The following is a 15,654-nucleotide window of genomic DNA, read 5'->3' on the forward strand; positions in this document are numbered from 1 at the left end:
GCAGGGGAGGGGAAAGAGAAGAAAAGGTGAAAGAGGAACGGGGCCAGAGAGGTAATGGAGGGGGAGAGGGGTGTGGAACATAAAAATGGACTGCCGAAACAAAATAGATGTTGGCCTCGACCTGGGTGTGTGTAGAAGGGAGGAATAACGGCTATGTGACAGTGTGGAATGGGATAAAAGTGTGCATGTGTGAGAGAGAGAGAAAGAGAAAAGAAAGAGAAAGAAGGAGGAGAGATGGAGAGGGAGGGGGAGAGGGAGAAAAGGGGAGAGAAAGGAGAGAAAGGGAAAGAGGCAGAGAGAGAGAAAAAGGGAGAGAAAGAGGGAAAGAGAAAAAGAGAAAGAGAAAGAAGGAGAGAAAGATTGAGAGAGAGAATGAGAATGAGACTCCATTGGAATTTAGAACCACTATTAAAGGGTAACCTAACGGCCTTCTCTATGTTCATATAGTGGTCCCACACCAGAGCTTAAACCTCTTTGCTGTTCTCGTATTAGAGGAGGTTTCACTATGTTTAAATCTCAGGACATCTTGACTTCATAATGTTTGGAGAAAGATGAAATCAAACCTCAGTGGCTCAGCACATAAGACACATAACCAGTAACAGTACACAAATTTACACACCAAGGTACAAAGTGATTAATAATAGTTCACTATTGATTTAGCGCAGAAGATATATTGTGCAAACATTATGAAGGCTAGAGTTAATAGCCTTTCATCCACAAACCACAGAACTCAAAAGCATTTGTTGAACATCATTTGTTAAGTGTCTATTATCTACTTTTTTGCAATTCTTATGAGTATTGCGTCATGGTTGATTTGATCCACAGGGCTTCAGGAAGCAACTGAAGCCCTTAGAAAAAACAAGGCAGAACGGTTTTCATTATCCATCAATGAAATTGACATGGGCAACATTTTCCCCACCATCACCATCTTAATACTGAGGGCAGAATATGCAGAGCACCCTCAGTCATTTCCATTGTGGGCAATGGTGGGCCTACTGGTCCTGGGCAGGGGAATGGAGATCCCACCAATCCCAGGGAGGGAGGGTGGAAATCCCATCAATCCCAATGTGGGAGGGTGGAGATCCCACCAATCCCAGTATGGGAGGTGGAGATCCCACCAATCCCAGCAAAGAAGGATGGAGATCCCATCAATCCCAGTATGGGAGGTAGAGATCCCACCAATCCCAGCAAGGAAGGATGGAGATCCCATCAATGCCAGTGAGGGAGGATGGAGATACCACCAATCCCAACGATAAACTAATGTCAAGATTGCATCAATCCAACCTGGGATTATTAATAACAATGACATGGGTGGTGATCTCACCAATCCCAGCAAGGAGAGAGGTTGGAGATCCCACCAACCGCAGCAAAGGGGTATGATGAGATTCAACCAATCCCAGGTATGTGGAGGCTCCATCTCATTTGTGGCGGTGACCTTACCTGGGCTATGGCTTGGAAACTATCAGTTCCATGGCGGACAGGAAGGGGTTTGCCCACAGGTTGAGAAAATCCTCAGTTTTGACCAATTTCTCTTGAAGAATCCTTCAGGCTCAGACTTAATGCACAAAAACCATTCCACCATGTCAACCAAAGGTTGCCATGGTCACCATAAATCTATCAATAAGGGGGTTTCTGCCCTCATATTTGACAGTTTAAAAAAAGCTATCAGTTTATAAAAACATTATAAAAAGAATAGTGGTAATTGGATATTCTTCGAGTTCAAAATGATGTCCTGCACATTCTTTTTGCACTGCACACTGTCATATAAAGGTCAGTGCGTCTGCGCCAAAAGTGGCCTCCCTATGGTCCTAACAAGAAGTCCTACCCCATGTAGGCGTATGGAGAGGAGGAGGAGGCATGGACCTCACCACCAGGTGCTGACAGAGTTAGCGAGGAAGTGATGGGAAAATCAAGACCCACAGATTCAATGGTCTGGAGAAGCCTGTGTGTGGGGCTGAAGGAGCAATGGGTTGGAACAGGGGAGTGGCTGGTTTATTATAGAATGCGGTGTCACCATGGAGGCAGCAATGGTTAGCGTAGCAGTTAGTGTAATGCTGTTATAGCACCAGCTACCTGGGCTCGGATCACTGCTGTTTGTAAGGAGTTGGTACATTCTCCCTGTGGTCTGCATAGGTTTTCCCCGGGGGCTCCAGTTTCCTCTCACTGTCCAAAACGTACCGGGGGTGTAGATCAATTGGGTGTAATTGGGCAGCATGGGCTTGTGGGCCGAAAGGGTCTGTTACTGTGATGTATGTCTAAATTTAAAACATTAAATTATTGCCCCATTCCCCGCTGTCTTTGGAAAGGTTGGTGCGAGCATTCCAATGTTCTGGGGACTGCTGGGGAGGGGGAGGGAGGAGAATCAGTGATGGTGAAGGACCGGGGATATCATTTCCAAATCGGGATGGGGGGTATCCCCTTGCATCCACTGATCTGGCTGTAGGGGTGGTGGTCTCGGAAGGTGCTGAGGGAGTCACCTGGGTAAACTGGTGGTGGAGGGAGTGAATGTTCAGGGTGATGGAAGCAAAAGAAACCTCGGCCCTGGGCGGTGTCAAGATCCTTGAGCGTCGTGGGAACTGAACTGACCTGTGCCTTTCAGCTAGCAAAAAAAAAACGGCCTCGTGTGATCAGGGTGCAAACTACCAGCAGTTGTCAACCAGCAGGAACTGCGGCGGCTCATGAGGGAGAAACAGCGTTCGGCGGCGGGCAGTAGAAGAATTGAGTCCCCGCTCGCTAAATATGTTTCTATGTTTACCCTGCCTTTGGGGAGGTGATATTGAGGCAAAAGTCAAGTGCTGGAGGGACTCAACATGGCAGGCCAGAGGGGAACAGAGAGGGGATATTTTGGGTCAAAACACATCATCAGGATTGCCGGGGGGGGGGCGGGGGGGGTTGGTGGTGGAGGCTGGTACAATTGGGACATTTAAAAGACTCTTTGACAGGCACATGGTTGGAAGAAAAGAGGGTTATGTGTGTGAGGTAGGCAAGAGTTAGATTGTTGAGTAGAGTTACACAAGTTGGCACAATATTGTGGGTCGAAGGGCCTGTACATACTGTATTCTGATGGTCTACATTCTATGATCCCACCACTTCCACATTCCAGTATCTGCAGTCCACAGTATTTGACTTAATTTCTGCTCTTTGGTAGATTTTGTGACCTTTTACACCTGGTCAAGGACATTTGGGCATGGGGCAATAAATGCTGTGATTCCCACATCCCAGAGAAGAAATCACACACTCTAAGCCCACATACTCACTTCTTCGTACTACGAATCCCAAATCTGGGAGTGATGACACTGGGAGAGGGCGGGGGGTGATCCCCAATGTCTTCCTCATTTGGCGGGGATGAGGGGAAGGACTCAGTGCTGGGAATGTCCAAGGGAGAACAAGCCACACCGAGTTGCTCGTGCACACACTTGTGGCAGGGAACAGGGAAAGGGGGACCCCTCGAGGGAGATTGAAATCACTAGCCAGGTGGCAACCGTCTCAGAGTGGAAATAGGAGGGGAAGAGTTGGTATTGGAGAGGGGAGAAGAAAATCTTGTGATGCTGGGAATTGTTAAATTAAGGCTGGAATAGGCGTGGATAGGTTGGCACAGCATTGTGGTCAGTGAACTCCATGTGAATCTTAGTGTTTACCTCAACCTGTACATGCTTGGCTGAGAGAATAATGTCCACAATCTGTGTTCGCTATCTGCTGTAACAATTCTGAAAGGGATGGAAAAGATCAAAGCAGGTAAGTAATTTCCACTGGCAGGTGAGACTAGAACTAGGGGATGGCGCCTCAAAATTTGGGGCAGTAGACGAGAACGAACTGCTTCTTCTGGGGAGCAGGGAATCTCTGGAATTCTTTTCCCAAGGAACTGCCTCGCTGAAAATATTTAAGACACAGATAGATTTTTGCATAGTGGGAAAATTAAGGGTTATGGGGAACAGGCAGGTAAGTGGAGCTGAGGGTATGGCCAGATCAGCCATGATCTTATTCAATGGTGGAGCAGGCTCGAATGGGCCGACTCCTGCACCTGTCTCATATGTTCAGTGGAGGGAGGGTGGAGGACAGAGGGGTGGATGAGAGATGGGAGGGGCAGGTGTGGATGAGGGCGGGGGAGGGGGTGGCGAGACAGGGGAAAGGAATGAGGGGGAAAAGAATGAGGGAGCCAGTGGGAAAGAGAGCAGGGAGGGAGGTGGGGAAGAGGGGAGAAAAGGGGGAAGGGTGACCAAGAGGGTGGGTGTGGGAGGGGAACTGAGGGCATCGTAGCAGCTGAACTTGGACCACTTGACAGATAACAGAACCCCAGATGAGCGACCTAAAGCATCCCCAAGAAATTTCCAGAATTACAGCGACCTCAGGTTGGCATTCAGGAGTTTTCGTTACAAAGGTGAATCCAAAATGGGCTGAGTAATCTGTGAGGAGCAGGTGAGTGAAGACATGTAGGGGATCAACCATCTTCCAACACACCTCTGTTTCGGAAAACCTCCGAGGTGCAGAATGTGTTGGGGGTGTGGGGGTGGTTTATATCCTGTAGAAGTTAGGGTGCTCCATCCTGCGGCAGATGTTGGGATGTGGCCCCTGCAGTAGATATTGGTGGGTTTGGACCCTGTGGCAGATGTTGGGATGTGGCCCCTGCAGTAGATATTGGAGGGTTTGGACCCTGCGGCAGATGTTGGGAAATGTGGACCCTGCGGCAGATGATGGGGGTGTGGACCCTGCAGCAGATGTTGGGGGTGTGGACCCTGCAGCAGATGTTGGGGGTGTGGACCCTGCAGCAGATGTTGGGGGTGTGGACCCTGCAGCAGATGTTGGGGGTGTGGACCCTGCAGCAGATGTTGGGGGTGTGGACCCTGCAGCAGATGTTGGGGCTGTGGACCCTGCAGCAGATGTTGGGGCTGTGGACCCTGCGGAAGATGTTGGGGGTGTGGACCCTGTGGCAAATGTTGAGTGTGTGGTCCCTATGGCAGATGTTGGGGGGTGTGGACCCTGTGGCAGATGTTGAGGCTGTTGACCCTGTGGCAGATGTTGAGGGTGTTGACCCTGTGGCAAATGTTGAGGGTGTTGACCCTGTGGCAGATGTTGAGAGTGTGGTCCCTATGGCAGATGTTGGGGGGGTGTGGACCATCTGGAAGATGTTGAGAGTGTAGACCCTGTGACAGATGTTGGTGGTGTGGATCCTGATGCAGATGTTGGTGGGGGGGAGGGGGTTTGGATTCTGCAGCAGACATTGAGGGTAAAGTCCTCTGGCAGATGTTGGGTGGCTCATTTAGATGCTGGCCAGCTCGTTGCTACTGCTCACTTTCAGGCTGATGGTGCCGGGTAGATCATTGCCTTGGTGGTTCCCCTTGTCCCTCAGGTGTAGGGTGTGATGCGGCTGCAACTGGCTGGAGTCATTCAGCAAAGTTACCTGACCCAGGAACTGGTCACTGAAGACATTGCTGTTCCAGATCTAGGCAAAACAAAATCATTTCCGATGTGTGAAGAATTCATATCGCATTTACGATGCTTCATTTAAATCTTTGTAAACATACAATGCTGGGGAAACTCAGCAGGTCAAATAGCTTTACATCGCAAAGATAAAGAGGCTATTGCAGCATATCAGTGACCCAGGATTAAATCCAATTCAAATGTCTGTAAGGAGTTTGTATGTTCTCCCCGTGACCTGCCTGGGTTTCCCCCAGGTGCTCCGGATCCCTCCCACGTTCCAAGGACCATGAGACATAGAAGGCTATTCAGCCCCACCATTTAATCATGAGCTGATCCATTTTCCTCACTCAGCCCCACTGCTTGGCCTCCTCCCCATAACGTTCGATGCCCGCCTCCTCCCCATAACGTTCGATGCCCTGCCGAATCACGATGGGTTTATTGGTCACGTGCGTGTATTTGGGCGGCATCTCTGCATTTTAAAAAAAGTTAAATTTCCATGAAATAGAACAGGGACAGCAGTGAAGGGCTGAATGGCCTTCCCCTGCTTTGTTACATTCCCAACTTTGATGCTGGTGTCTTGGGAACCGTGCTGCGATTTTTCAAAGGAGACTCTGAAGGAGTGAGGAGGGTAGGGTCACTCACCTCGACATGGACAGGAGATTTGGCATCCTTCTTGTAAAAAATTCCCTTGACGTTGAACTCTGGATTCACCGTGTTCTTGTGAATGGGCGACTTGATCTTCTCTCTCTCACACCGGATAACCACGTACGGGTCGGCTCCTGCACAAGTACAGACAGACAGCATCAGCCTCTCTCACTGTTACACGGGGAACTGGGACCAATCAATGCAGTGCCACCCAAAACGTACCCCGCCGTCCACCCCTGGCCATGAAACCCAAAGCTCCCTGGGCAAATAAATGGCTGAGGCATGCGAAATCCCCCCACCATTGCCCCAATGCTTCATGGCAAGAGGTCAAGTTTATTTTCATCCGCTGATGAAACAGGGTTCTCCAGTCGCCAGTGTAAAAAGAAGCAGACACACATGCTGACATAACACATATACACATAGACGATACAATATATACATGCAATATATATATATATATACTACATACATACTGTATGTAAAAATATTGTTTAATAAATAGTAGCCTTGGATGGTCAGTCGTTCCGCATTCTCACTGCCTGCGGGAAAAAGCTGTTCCTCAGCTTGGTGGTGCCGGCTCTGATCCTCCTGGATCTCATCCCCGTCGGGAGCAGCTGAAAGGTTCTGTGTGCGGGGTGGAAGGGGGGTCCTCGATGATTTTGTGCACCAGCTTCAGACTACAATCCCAGTAGATCACGTCAACTGGGGGGGTGGGCGGCAGGGTGGGGGAGATCTTAGTGATCCTTTCCACCATTGGTCCTGTGGATTGACCTCCGATCCAGTGCAGCATCTGTGATGCAGCCGGCCAGGATGCTCTCAACAGAGCTCCTGTAGGCGGATGACAGGATGGCGACCGGTAGGCTCAGTCTCCTCAGGAAGAGCAGTCGCTGTGGCACCTTCCTGACAAGTGGGGAGATTGTTCCAGTTTCAAAGGATTCAATTGATGGAATAGAGTGATGGGAGTACAAACAGGCAGCACAGAGACAAAGGGCTGAACATTCTCCTGTGGTGGGTCATGGACTTGTACACCCATTACATTAATCCTTTAAGCCTTGCCTACATCAAACATCAGATTCCACCACCTCTTCCACATAACAACTGCTCTCTGTGTAAAAAAAATCTTATCCTCAAATCCCCTTTAAAACCCCCTTCCTCTCGCCTTTTAATGTTTATCTGCACTAATCCTGGTTTCCCGTGTAAGGCCGTTATTTCCCCCCTTCCCCCCCATTTCCTCTCCCAGCATCTGCTCAAATGCCTGTTCAACATTGACAATGAATCTGCCTGCAGCTCTGGCAGCTCGCTCCAGATAACCACCACACACGGTGTGGTAAAACCAGCCCCTCATGGGCAATAAATGGTGCCTTCACCCAGTAATGCCCAAATCCCAGATCATCAAGATGGCCGAGAAGATCGCTGGGGGTCTCCCTTTCCTCGACTGATGTCATTCACCGGGAGTGTTGCTGAAGAAGGGCTCGAAGAACTATGGAGGGCCCTTTCCATCCAGCACACATTATATTTATAAAAACACAAAAATGCTGGTGGGATTCAGCCGGTCTCGATAAAACAGATGTTTTGGGCCTGAGCCCTTCCTCAAGGTATCTCTGACCCACCACCATCAGGAAGGAGATAAAGGAGCATGAAAATCGGGGCTGCCAGGGCGGGAAATAGTTTCTTTGGCTTTGCGGATGAAGATTTATGGAGGGGGTAAAAAGTCCACGTCAGCTGCAGGCTTGTTTGTGGCTGACAAGTCCGATGCGGGACAGGCAGACACGGTTGCAGCGGCTGCAGGGGAAAATTGGTTGGTTGCGGTTGGGTGTTGGGTTTTTCCTCCTTTGCCTTTTGTCAGTGAGGTGGGCTCTGCGGTCTTCTCTGCTGCCCGCCAAACTGTGAGGCGCCAAGATGCACGGTTTGAGGCGATATCAGCCCACTGGCAGTGGTCAATGTGGCAGGCACCAAGAGATTTCTTTAGGCAGTCCTTGTACCTTTTCTTTGGTGCACCTCTGTCACGGTGGCCAGTGGAGAGCTCGCCATATAACAGGATCTTGGGAAGGCGATGGTCCTCCATTCTGGAGACGTGACCCACCCAGCGCAGCTGGATCTTCAGCAGCGTGGACTCGATGCTGTCGACCTCTGCCATCTCGAGTACTTCGACGTTAGGGATGAAAGCGCTCCAATGGATGTTGAGGATGGAGCGGAGACAACGCTGGTGGAAGCGTTCTAGGAGCCGTAGGTGATGCCGGTAGAGGACCCATGATTCGGAGCCGAACAGGAGTGTGGGTATGACAACGGCTCTGTATATGCTTATCTTTGTGAGGTTTTTCAGTTGGTTGTTTTTCCAGACTCTTTTGTGTAGTCTTCCAAAGGCGCTATTTGCCTTGGCGAGTCTGTTGTCTATCTCATTGTCGATCCTTGCATCTGATGAAATGGTGCAGCTGAGATAGGTAAACTGGTTGACCGTTTTGAGTTTTGTGTGCCCGATGGAGATGTGGGGGGGCTGGTAGTCATGGTGGGGAGCTGGCTGATGGAGGACCTCAGTATTCTTCAGGCTGACTTCCAGGCCAAACATTTTGGCAGTTTCCGCAAAGCAGGACGTCAAGCGCTGAAGAGCTGGCTCTGAATGGGCAACTAAAGCGGCATCGTCTGCAAAGAGTAGTTCACGGACAAGTTTCTCTTGTGTCTTGGTGTAAGCTTGCAGGCGCCTCAGATTGAAGAGACTGCCATCCGTGCGGTACCGGATGTAAACAGCGTCTTCATTGTTGGGGTCTTTCATGGCTTGGTTCAGCATCATGCTGAAGAAGATTGAAAAGAGGGTTGGTGCGAGAACACAGCCTTGCTTCACGCCATTGTTAATATTATATTATATATTATATATGTGATTACTATGCACTGTGTATTGTGAGTACGTGTGCACCAAGGTCCAGAGAAATGTTGTTTAATTTGTTTGCATATGAAGTCAGATGATAATGAATATATCAAATTTTGTAAACATTGTGCTTATGGGGCGAATTTTTGGTTAGAAACAAATACAAAGCTGTGAATTGGCAATGGTCAACATGATGCAAGATGGCTGGAGAATTCCAACCAGTTGGTGAAGGGCTTGGAATGTGTTGGGTACCTGTCGCGCCATCTTGTTGGGCCAATCCATTCGCAGCAACCACGTGAACCTGGATCACGACCTGGGGGTACCCGCACATCCCAGACCAGCACGTGTGAGGAGGCTCGTTGAGAGTGAGCTCGCTGTGGAGACAGTCACAAGAAAGAAAAGCACGAATCCGTAAGAACCTGTGCGTCAAACGTTCATGTCACTCAGCCACATGGAGGGATACAAACGAGAGCCTTGCAAAGTGAAATAAACGCTATCTCTGTCATGGGATGGATTGCTCACTTCCCCAGGAACCAAAACATGATGTGGGTCGATCGTTGGAAATTGCAAAGTGTGCAAGTGTTCCAAAGTTGGTGGAGTTGCTCACATGTTAAAGGAACAGAAATAGGCCACTTGGTCCATCGAGTCTGTTCCGTGACTCTACTCTAAGCTGAACTATACTCACACCTAGTTTCAATTGCCAGCCTTTTCCCCACATCTCCGATGCCCCAACCAATTAGATACTTATCAATCTCCTGCTTTAATTTTCCCAGTGATCGGGACTCCACCGCTGTATGCGGCAATGAGGTCCACAGATCCACGACCCTCTGACTAATGAGGTTTTTCTCATCTCTGTTTTGAATGGATGCCTTCTAATTTTAAGACTGTTTCCTCTTGCCCACCCACCAAGGGAAACATCCACTCTGTCAAAACCTTTCAAAATTTGAAATGTCTCTATGAGATCCCCTCTCATTCTCCTATACTCCGATGAATACAACCCAAGAGCTGCCAGACATTCCTCATACGTTAGCCCTCGCATTCCAGGAACCATCCAAGTAAATCTCCTCTGCACCCTCTCCAACCACATCACATCCTTTCTAAGATAGGGGGCCCAAAACTGTACACAGTTCTCCAAATGAGGTCTCACCAGTGCCCCATAGAGCCTCATCAACACCTCTTTACACTTGTACACTATTCTTCTTGAAATGAATGCCAACATAGCTTTCTTCATTACCAATCCTACCTGGTCATTAACTTTTAGGTTTCCCTGCACAAGGACACCCAGGCCCCTTTGCACATCTGAGATTTGATTTTCTCCCCATCCAGATAGTTTATTTCCATGGCCAAAATGTAGAACCGAACACTTCTCAATGTTGTATCTCATTTGCCATTTTTTTTTACCAACTCCTAAGGCTGTAACTTCTCCGTTTCTTCGACATTTCTTGTTCTGCCACCTATCGTGGTGTCATCTGCAAACCTCTGGTCCTTCACGAGGCCACGGTAGAGACATAGAGAGAGGGGGAAGGAGAAAGAGGAAGGAGGGAAGAAAGTCAAAGTGAGAGAGAGAAAATGGGTGCAAGAGAAGGGGAGAAATCTGGAGCGAGAGGTGGAGAAAATTAGGGGGAGGGTGAGGGGGGATCAGGACCTGTCTCCAGTGTGTTTGGGATTTCAACCTGCTAATGCATTCCTGTCTATAGGTGAGAAAAAAAACTCTTCCTCCATTTCTCCACCCTTCACTTGTCTTTGAGAAGTAAATGCTTCTCACTATTCCCACATCAATGACCGTCACAATATTCTACTCCAGGGAAATCTCCTCTCCCAGCACCTCACCAGAAGAGACACTGATTGGAAACATTAGCTGCTTTTCCCCTAACAGATGCTGACTGACCTACTGGGTGTCCACAGTGTTGGCTTTACTTCACCAGAAGCCGCTTTATACTCATGGGCTTAGGTCATAGAACATTACAGCATTGTACAGCCCCTTCAACCTGCAACCTTTGTAAACCTACTCCACAACAATCCAACCCTTCCCTACATCACACGCGTGACCCCTCCCTATCTCACAACTGTGACCCCTCCCTACTTCACACCCGTGAGCCCTCTTTATCTCACACCCGTGACCCTTCCCTACCTCACACCCATGACCCTCTATTTTTCTTATATCCATGTGCCTGTCTAAGAGTCTTTAAAATGTCCCTATTGTACCAGCCTCCACCACTGCCCCCAGCAATGCATTCCAGGAGCCCACCCTTGATAAACTTTCCTCAAACAGATGTCCTTCTGATATTTGGCATTTACCACTCCCCCCCACCCCCCCCCCCCACCCTATCCATGCCCCTCATAATCTTATATACCTCTAGTAAGCCATCTCTCATCCTCTACCCCCTAAAGCGAAAATCCTCTGCTTGCCAAACCTTTCAGAAAAGCCATAGCTCGTGCTTACCTGAAGTTTGCAGGCACATCTGTGAAGACCCTGAGCAAGAACTCGCCGGTTAGACCAGGCTCGAAGGTGGTGGGAATGATCACATAGCGGCCCTGGGGGAGCTCCTTCCGCAGGAAGATGGTTTTGGAGTTGATGTAGACAGAGCTGGCTGCCTTCTCCTGTATGGTGTGCATCCTGTAGGCACGGTTCAGCTCCACCTGCAGAGAACAATCCCCCTTCAGGAGCCATCCCAGAGGGTAGGAATCCTGTGGCCTCACGCCCCACAGAAGGAGCTCGAGATCAAACATCGAGGTGGAAGATTCAAGGAATGCTGCGCTCTAATTCAAATGGTGGCACAAAACTGAGGTACAGGCGGTGGAGGTGGCAACAACAAACAAGCTCGGGGGGGGGAGTGGGGGGGTCAAGTTCAAGTTCAAGATGATTGTCACCTCTCATAGAGGCACAGTGAGAAACTTAATATAGTGAGCGCATGGCACAAGAGTGCTGGAGAAGCACGGCAGGTCACTCAGCGTGTGTAGGAATGGAAGGGTGACTGATGCTGCTGGCATGGGCCCTTCGTCGGGGATCTGTAAAGACGGGCAGATGCCTGAATGAAAAGTGGGGGGGGGGGGGGGGGGAGGAAGGAAGGAGGAGGAGCACAGGCTAACAGGCAAGAGGTCATAGGTAGGAGCGAGGAGTGACGAGGGAGAGCGGGCTTTTTCCACTGAGGTGGGGTGAGACAGGAACTGGAGGACATGGATTAAGTGTGAATGGTGAAATGTTTAAAGGGAACATGAGGGGTAGCGTCTTCATGCAGAGATTGGTGGGAGTTCGGAACGAGCTACCAGCTGAAGTGGTGAATCCGGGCCCGATTTTGACATTGAAGAAAAATTTGGACAGTTACATGATTGGGAGGGCTATGGTCCAGATGCAAGTCAATGGAACTAGATAGGCTATTATTTCAGCATGGACTAGATGGGCCAAAAGGCCCATTTCTGTGCTGTTGTGTTCCCAGAGTGGGCAGAAGACTCAGAAGGGTAGTTCTCTAATAGGAAAGAAAGGTAGGGAAAGTGAGAGGCCGGGTGACGGGGTTAATAGAAATTGGGGATCAATATCTCAAAGGTTTATACAGGAAGAGAGCGACTCAGGCTGGTGAATGTTTGGTGGAACTAGATAAGGCAGGAGAAAGGGTTCAACAAATGGAGCCAGGTGGGGTGGAGGTGGAGACAGTGGCTGGAAGGTGATGCAGGACCAAATACACGAGAGATGGTGGGCAGATGGAAGCAGGTGGAGGAAGAGATAGGAAAGAGCAGGCAGGGAGAAGAAATGCAAGTGGGTCTGTGATGGACAGGTTGGGAGAGACACACAGACAGACTTATTGGGTTTGTTTGAAGAATGGTGGGGGATGCGGAGGGCAGCATCTACAATGTTCAGTAGGAGAACCAATGCAGCAGTGACCTTGGATGTGGATAAAGCTTTTGTTCGATTAGAATGGGACTTTTTTATTTAAAGTGCGTGAATAATCCAGGTTGGGACAAGTATTTGTAAGCTTTATATAATGGACCAAAAGCTAAAGTTGTAACAAATGGTCAAATATCTGCACCTTTTCACTTGACCAGATCTAGGAGGCAAGGGTGCCAATTATCTCCAGCTTTATTTATATTAGTGATAGAACCATTAACAGAGCTGATTCGATCTGACTCTGATATTAAAAAGTTTTAAAGTTAACAGAGAGGAATATAAGATTAATTTATTTGCAAATGATGTAATAATTTACTTGACAGAACAGAAAGGATTATTATGTAAATTATATTCAAGATTAAAAGAATACAGAACAGTTTCTGGTTATAAAGTAAATTGGGATAAAAGTGATATATGCCTCTTATTAGAGGTGATTATACTCAGTGTCAGAAAGATAACCAATGGAATAAAATATTTAGGGACATGGATAGATAAAAATTTAACTAATATATTGAACTATATCCCTTTACTTAAGAAAATTGAGGAAGACTTAAATAGATGGATGGAACATTACTGGGAAGAGTTCATTGTATTAAAATAAATATATTTCCCACAGTACAGTACCTTTTTCAAACATTGCCTATATCAATAGACAGTAGATGCTGGAGTAGGCCATTCAGCCCATCGAATCATCACCGGCATTAATTTAGATCATGGCTGATTTTCCATGATCAGTACCCTGTCCCTGCCTTCTCCCTATAACCCTTAATTCCCCTGTCCACAAGAACCTTATCCAACTCCCTCTTGAACTTATCCAGAGAGCTCACCTCTACCACCCTCTGCAGCAAAGCATTCCACAGACCAACAAATCTCTGGGTAAAAAAAATGTTTCTTTATCTCTGTCCTAAAGGGCCTTCCCTGTATTCTTTAACTATGGTCTCTCGTCCTAGTCTCCCCCAACATCGGGAACATGCACTCAGTTTCCATCATGTCTAATCCCTTAATAATCTTAGAAACCTCAATCATATCTCCCCTCATCCTTATAAATTCCAATGTACACAACCACAGTTTTTCCAACCTTTCGGCATACATCGATCCCGCCATCCCAGGAACTAACCTTGTGAATCTACACTGCACTCTCCCAGTAGCGAGAATGTCCTTCCTCAAATAAGGAGACCAGAACTGGACCCAATACTCCAGGCGTGGGCTCACCAGGGCCCTGTAGAACTGCAGAAGGACATCTTTACTCCTATACTCTATTCCCTTTTTTATGAAGGCCAACATGCCTTGTTGAACCTGCATGCCAGCTTTTAGTGACTGATGTACACGTAACACCTAGATCACGTTGCACTCCCTAACGTGACTCCATTTAAATAATAATCTGCCTTCCTGTTGCTGCCACCAAAGTGGATAACCTCGCATTGATCCACATTAAACTGCATCTTCCATGCATCAGCCCATTCACCTAACCTATCCAAGTTCCCCTATATTAATCAGAATATTTTTTCAGGAATTAAATAAATTTGTAAGAAAATTTCTTTGGAAGGTCAAGGGGTTCATTAGACAAATTGATATGGAAATTTGAATTATTAGGTCTACAACTTCCAAATTTTAAGAATTGTTACAAAGGAACACAAATGAGATTTCTCTCTTCATTTTTCAAAGGGGGAGCAAAACCAGCATGGATTTAGATAGAGATGGAAAAGACAGGAGGGAAGACATCAGAAGATTTTATATGTAAATGGGAACCAAGATTAATATTTGGTGACAGGGTATCCCCACTGTTGAAGCATTTGATTAAAATAGGAAATAAAGTGAACATTGAAACGGGAGTAAAGAATTATGTTTTATCCAAAATGCCTTTGAACCAAAATAGACATCCCATTTACCATGAATGATCGACTTTTGAATATATCGTTTTCTCAAGGAATTAGAAACATAGAAGATTGTTATGAAGGAAGAAATTTAATATCATTTGATCAATTAAAAATAAATGAATACAAAATAATACAGTATTTTGTTATTTATTGAATGAAAGCATACTGACAAGATAAACTTGGTCCAACAATGTTATTGCTCGAAAGGAGAGAAAAAGATATCATGATTGGTAACAGATCTGTTAAGAAATTTATTTCAGCCTCATATATATTATTGCAAAAGGGAACGTAGACAGAGATGGGAAACAGATCTAAATAGCAGTATTGGGGAGAAAAATTGGTTTGAATTATGTCAAGATAGTACAATAAATAAAATAAATGACAGATCTAGATTGATTCAAGTTAACTTTTTATATAAATTATATTTTACCCCACATAAATCAAATAGACTGAAGTCAGATCTCTATCAGATCAATGTTTTAGGTGTGATCAAGAGATTGGTACTTTTTTTTACATTCTACTTGGTTATGCTCAAAATTGAGACCATTTTGGATAGAATTATGAACTTTTTTGGAACAAGTCACAGGAGTTAAATGTCCACAAGATCCAACATTCTTTCTACTGGGCAATACCTCAGTGGTAAGACCAAAATTGAAAATGAATTTTTATCGAAAGGAGTTTGTGAAAATTGCATTAGAGGTTATAAGAAAATGTAGGGCAGTGACATGGAAATCGAATTCGCATTTGGGTCTGGAAAGATGGCATGTGGAAATTCTCAGTTGTAAACCTCTCGAGAAGGTTATGTATAATTTAAGGAATAAATATGATAACTTTTTGGAAAATTTAGAGCCCATATTTGCATGTGGTAGGTATAAATTTATAAAGCGTTTTCCCTAAACCTCATGAACTCCTTGGAACAAATAAGTAAATAAATAATACCAAGTAGGCTACAGTTGAGTGATACGTTG

The 15,654-nt window shown here is 46.8% G+C and overlaps 1 protein-coding gene across 4 annotated transcripts in view; it reads right to left on the bottom strand.

The window, feature by feature from the left end:
- Positions 1 to 624: 624 nt before the first annotated feature.
- Positions 625 to 15,654, bottom strand: part of LOC138739639 (calpain-5-like) — a 101,867-nt gene continuing 86,837 nt past the window's right edge. For all 4 annotated transcript variants that reach the window (XM_069892101.1, XM_069892104.1, XM_069892102.1 and 1 more), the window contains exons 10-13: positions 11,370 to 11,566; positions 9,179 to 9,300; positions 6,061 to 6,197; positions 625 to 5,440 (exon numbers count right to left, since the gene is read on the bottom strand). In XM_069892101.1, coding sequence (XP_069748202.1) covers positions 5,258 to 5,440; positions 6,061 to 6,197; positions 9,179 to 9,300; positions 11,370 to 11,566 — 639 coding nt within the window. In that variant the 3' untranslated portion in view covers positions 625 to 5,257. The remainder of the gene's footprint in view (positions 5,441 to 6,060; positions 6,198 to 9,178; positions 9,301 to 11,369; positions 11,567 to 15,654) is intronic.

Source organism: Narcine bancroftii, chromosome 7, assembly GCF_036971445.1.
Source record: "Narcine bancroftii isolate sNarBan1 chromosome 7, sNarBan1.hap1, whole genome shotgun sequence".
In the NCBI taxonomy this organism is placed as follows: domain Eukaryota; kingdom Metazoa; phylum Chordata; class Chondrichthyes; order Torpediniformes; family Narcinidae; genus Narcine; species Narcine bancroftii.